The sequence below is a fragment of the Colobus angolensis genome, unplaced genomic scaffold (assembly GCF_000951035.1).
Source record: "Colobus angolensis palliatus isolate OR3802 unplaced genomic scaffold, Cang.pa_1.0 Scaffold413, whole genome shotgun sequence".
Lineage (NCBI taxonomy): Eukaryota > Metazoa > Chordata > Mammalia > Primates > Cercopithecidae > Colobus > Colobus angolensis.
In genome coordinates this window covers 1,631,323-1,637,242 of record NW_012117522.1, presented here as the reverse complement: position 1 = coordinate 1,637,242, position 5,920 = coordinate 1,631,323, and the positions used below count along the sequence as shown (strand labels likewise).

The window sequence follows — 5,920 nt, the reverse complement described above, 5'->3', positions numbered from 1 at the left end:
TTTTTTTTTTTTTTTCTGATTACATTTCCAAGGTTTCCTACCCTGTGGTTTATTTTTTTTTTTAGAGTCTTTTGTTAAGATGTAATTTACATATGATAATGTTTACCATTTTAGTGCATAATTAGTAAGAATTTTGACACGTGTATATAGTCATGTAACCACTATCACACTCAACACGTAGACTAGTCAGGGTGCCTTAGCTCACACCTGTAATCCGAGCACTTTGGGAAGCTGAGGTGAGCGGATTGCCTGAGCCCAGGAGTTTGAGACCAGGTTGGGCTACATGGTGAGACTCTGTCTCTACAAAAAATGAAAAAATAAGCCAGGCATGGTGGTGTACACCTGTAGTCCCAAGTACTTGGGAAACTGAGGTGGGATGATCACTTGAGCCCAGAAGGTTGAGGCTGCAGAGCTGTGATTATACCACTGCATGCCAGCCTGGGTAACAGAGTGAGACCTTGTCTCAAAACAAACAAAAAAAGATGTTTTATAATTCCGTCACCTCCTGAAGTTGACTTATGTTACTTTAGTCAGCCTTTTCCTCTAGCTGCAGCCCCTGGCAACCACTGATCTATTTTCTGATCCTATAGTTTTACCCTTTTCAGAATGTCATGTAAATTGAATCACACAGCATGTAGCCTTTGAGTCTAACTTCTTTCATTTACCATAATCCATTTGCGATTCATCCATGTATTGCATATATCATTAGTTTATTCCTTTTTTTTTTTTCTGACTAGGATTTCATTGTATGGATGTTTCAAGTTTGTTGTTTATCTACTTACCAGTTGAAGAACATTTGGTTGTTTCTAGTTTTTGACGATCATGAATAAAGCTGCTATAAACATTCACGGAGGGTTTTGGGCCGGGCACGGTGACTCACGCCTGTAATCCCAGCACTTTGGGAGGCTGATGCAGGTGGATCACTTGAGCTCAGGAGTTCAAGACCAGCTGGGCAACATGGTGGAAACCCCATCTCTATAGAAAATACAAAAATTATTTTCTATTTTTGGGCGCGGGTGGCACACGCCTGTAGTCCCAGCTGCTTGGGAGATTGACGTGGGAGGATGCCTTGAGCCCAGGAGGCAAAGGTTGCAGTGAGCTGAGATGGTGCCACTGTACTCCAACCTGGGTGACACAGCAAGACCCTGACTCAAAAACAAAAAACAAAAAGATTGTTGTGTTTTGTTTTGTTTTTTTGAAACAGGGTCTTGCTCTTTTGCCCAGGCTGAAGCCACCTTGGCTCACTGCTACCTCTGCCTCCCGGGCTCAAGCTATCCTCCCACCTCAGCCTCCCAAGTAGCTGGGATTACAGGCAAGTGCCACCGCACCCAGCCAATTTTTGTATTTATAGTAGAGATGGGTGTTTGCCATGTTGGCCAGGCTGATCTTGAACTCCTGGGCTCAAGTGATCTGCCTGCCTTGGCCTCCCAGAATGCTGGGATTACAGGTGTGAACCACTGCACCTGGCAAAAAAGGTTTTTATGTGAAAATAAATTTTAATTTCCCTTGGGTAAATACTTAGGAATGAGATTTCTGGGTCATATGATTAATGTATATTTAACTCATAAGAAACTGCTGCATTGTTTCCCAAAGTGGCTGTGCCATTTTGCATTCCCACCAGCGAAGTATGAGAACTCCGTTGCTTTGCATCCTTGTCTACGTTTATTATTGTCAATTTTATTTTTTGATCCATTCTAATAGGTATGTAGTAGTACTTTACTGTGGTTTAAATTTTCATTTCCCTAATGACTAACAATGCTTAATGTTGTTGACCATCTTTGCATGTGCTTACTGGTGATTTGTATGTCTTTAATGAAGTGTCTGTTCAAATCCTTTGTTCATTTTTGGGTGGAAGATTTTTGTTGTCTTATTAAGTTTGGGATGTATTCTGGGTTTTTTATCATTCCAGATACAAGTTCTTTATCTTTTTTTTTAACATTGTCTTTTGAAGAACAGAGTTTTAAATTTTGATATAGTTCAATTTATGTGTTTTTTCATTTATGGAAAATGCTTTTGTCATATCTAAGAAATCTTTGCTTAACTCAATGTATAATTTTCTTTCCTTTTTTTTCTTGAGATAGAGTCTCGCTCTGTTGCCCAGGCTGGAGTGCACTGGTGTGATCTTGGCTCACTGGAACCTCTCTGCCTCCCGGGCTCAAGTGATTCTCCTGCCTCAGCCTCCTGAGTAGCTGTGATTACAGCTGCCCGCGAGCACACCTGGCTAATTTTTGTATTTTTAGTAGAGATGGGGTTTCACCATGTTGGCCAGGCTGGTCTCAAACTCCTGACCTCATGTGATCCGCCTGCCTCGGCCTCCCAAAGTTCTGGGATTATAGGCGTGAGCCACTGTGCCTGGCCCTCAGTGTATAATTTTCTGTTGCTACTGTGAATCAACACAAACTGGCTTAAAGCAACACAAATTTATTATCTCACCATTCTTTAGGTAAGAAATCCAGTTACAGGATGCCTCAGCTCGTTCCTCTGCTTAGAGTGTCACCAGGCTGGAATCAGTATCGGTAGGGCTGTTGTTTTTTAGAGGCTCTAGTGGGAGAATATGTTTCCAGACTCATTCAGATTGTTCAAGAATTCAGTTCCGTGCAGTTGCAGGAGCTCCTTTCCTTATTTGCTGTGGGCTAAGAGTTCTTCGTTTCCAAAGGCCACCTGCATTCTCTGGCTCTTGGCCGTATGCAAGTCAGAGACAGCAGGTTGGATGTCTCTCATGCTTTGAATCTCTCCTGCCTCTTCTTCTGCTGGATCTTTCTTACTTAAAGTCAACTGATTGTAGACTTTTATCACATCTGCAAAATACCTTCACATCAACACACTTAGATTTATGTTTGATTGACTAACTGATGACTGTATCCCAGCCAACTTGACACATCAAAAAACCATCATACACAGGATCACACACATTTTCTCCCTTGCTCTCTTCTAGAAGTTTTATAGTTTTATGTTTTACATTTAGGACTATGGTCCATTTTGAGTTAATTTGTATATATAGTGTGAGGAATGGGTTAAGATTTGTTTCTTTGCATACGAATGTGTCTTTTAACCACTAAGAAGTATTCTTTTTTTTTGAGACAGAGTTTCATTGTCACCTAGGCTGGAGTACAATGGCGTGATCTTGGCTCACTGCAGCCTCCACCTCCCTGGTTCAAGCAAGTCTCCTGCCTCAGCCTCCCGAGTAGCTGGGACTACAGGCGTGTGCCACCACGTCCAGCTAATTTTTATATTTTTAGTAGAGACAGGGTTTCACCATGTTAGCCAGGCTGATCTCGAACTCCTGACCTCAGATGATCCACCCGCCTTGGTCTCCCAAAGTGCTGGGATTATAGGCGTGAGCCACCGCGCCTGGCCCCAAGAAGCTTTTTTTTTTACCAGTAAAATATACATTAATATTGTGGAACTTGATGCTAGTGGTTAGTAATCTCTACTACATAGCTCTTTTGATATTTAGAGCAGGAAGCTCAGCCTTTAATCACTGGCTGTGATAGATGCCGCTTCTCAGGCCTATGTTTTGCTGTGTTTCATTCTTGCAGATATCCTTCTTTCCAGAGTCAGGACAGCCAGAGTGCTTAAAGGAGATGAACCTAGAGTCAAAGAGTGGGGGCCGAGTTCAGAGACGTTCTGCCAAGATAGCTGTATACCACCTGCAGGAGCTGGCCTCTGCTGAACTGGCCAAGGAATGGCCCAAGAGGAAGGTGCTTCAGGACCTGGTACCTGATGATCGAAAGGTAAGGCAGAAGCATGTATCAATTTGGGAACCATTATGTCTAACGTTGTGCCTACTGTACACAGAGAAGTAAATGTACTTGAGTGAGTACGTGATAGGCAGTATTTTGTTGTTTATCTTTGGAGATAGAGTACATGTGATCTAGCTTCGGTATTTGGATTCAGTTAGGTTCTAGAGTGACAGTCTGTTTTGTAAATTCCTTAAAGAGCCCTCTTAATTCTGGACTACTTCCAGAGCGAACCTGAATTCCCAGATTAGATTTTTGTTTAATATGTTTTTGTTTTGTTAGTTCATATGTAGTAGTTTATATTTAGTTGAGATAAGTGGTTTCAGTTTGTTTTGTAGTAACAGAACTCCTCTCCCCCGCTTTTTTCAAAATAAAATCCTATGCAAAACACCAGTATATAAAATAACTTAAAAACAGATTGCTCTGAGTAGCTATGAGTAGTGAGCCCAAAGCCTTGTCTACTTGGCTTTCTTCTTCTTGATCCTTTTATTGTTCCCCTACATGGCCCCAAGCATACTTTTGAGGGGTGCAGAACCTGTTTGGAAGCCCTTGGATCTATTAGAATCTATTAAAATAGATCATAGAAGAAGGGGCATTATTTAGCCAAAAGGAAACAAAGATATATGACTATGGGACTGTCTTGGGAGCAGGTTGAAGGGATACGTAATAAGGAGTAAGAGAGGAGCAAAGGGCTCTTATTCTCCAGGGTATCAAGAAGTTCACATTTGGCATAGGGCTCTGACCTATGTGAGAGGAATGTTATGTCTTACAAGAAAGTAAGGCTGGGCGCAGTGGCTCAAGGCTGACATTCCAGTACTTTGGGAGGCTGAGGTGGGTGGATCATGAGGTCAGGAGATCGAGACCATCCTGGCCAACATGGTGAAACCCCATCTCTACTAAAAAGACAAAAATTAGCCGGGTGTGGTGGTGGGCACCTATAGGCATAGCTACTCAGGAGACTGAGGCAGGAGAATCGCTTGAACCCGGGAGGTGGAGGTTGCAGTGAGCCGAGATTGCATCACTGCACTCCAGCCTGGGCGACAGAGTGAAACTCTGTCTCCAAAAAAAAAAAGGAGAGGAAAGTAAGGTCAAACCCTAGTTTTCTAATACTTATGTCTTTTTTGGTGTAAAAATCAGTCCAAGGTGGTAGGTGTGCACTCCTGGTGGATGCTCCCTGGTGTTCAAGGAATTGGATTGTATTTTTGAATATTAGAGTATACTTTCTTGTTTTGGACTTATTTCTACATTTTTTTTTTTTCCCTGCTACAGGCTAAAGTACATGGCTATCTAAATCCAACTTAAATGTGGGTTTTGCACAGTGATAGTTATGATATTACAGTCAGGTTTCACTGTGCATAGGATATCATAAGGAAATTTAAATATTTGTTAACTGGCTGGGCGCAGTGGCTCACGCCTGTAAAGTAATCCCAGCACTTTGGGAGGCCGAGGTGGGCGAATCACGAGGTCAGGAGTTCGAGACCAGCCTCGTTAACATGATGAAACCCTGTCTCTACTAAAAATATTTTAAAAATTAGTGGCTGGGCCTACAGTGGCTCATACCTGTAATCCTAGCACTTTAGGAGGCCGTGGCAGGCCGATCACCTGAGGTCAGCAGTTCGAGACCAGCCTGGCTAACATGACAAAACCCCTTCTCTACTAAAAATACAAAAATTAGCTGGACGTGGAGGCGGGCACCCGTAATCCCAGCTACTTGGGAGGCTGAGGCAGGAGAATCGCTTGAACCTGGGAAGCAGAGATTGCAGTGAGCCAAGATCATGCCATTGCACTCCAGCCTGGGTGACAAGAGCGGAAATCTGTCCCCCCCAAAAAAATTAGCCAGGTAGGACACACCTGTAGTCCCAGCTGTAGTCTCAGGTACTGGGGAGGCTGAGGCAGGAGAACAGTTTGAACCTGGGAGGCAGAGGTTGCAGTGAGCCAAGATCATGCCACTGCAATCTAGCCTGGGCCACAGAGCAAGACTTCATCTCAAAAAATAAAATAAAATAAAATAAAATAAAAAACATAAAATAGAATAAATTTGTTGGCAAACGCAGTGGCTCACGCCTGTAATCGCAGCACTTTGGGAGTCCAAGGCGGGCGGATCAGGAGGTCAAGAGATCAAGACCATCCTGGCTACCACGGTGAAACCCCATCTCTACTAAAAATACAAAAAATTAGCT

General features: G+C 42.9%; 1 protein-coding gene across 8 annotated transcripts in view; it reads left to right on the top strand.

The window, feature by feature from the left end:
• Positions 1 to 5,920, top strand: part of ZNF512 (zinc finger protein 512) — a 38,923-nt gene that overhangs the window by 19,934 nt on the left and 13,069 nt on the right. For all 8 annotated transcript variants that reach the window (XM_011956320.1, XM_011956317.1, XM_011956316.1 and 5 more), the window contains one exon: positions 3,540 to 3,734. In XM_011956320.1, the coding sequence (XP_011811710.1) occupies positions 3,540 to 3,734 (195 nt within the window). The remainder of the gene's footprint in view (positions 1 to 3,539; positions 3,735 to 5,920) is intronic.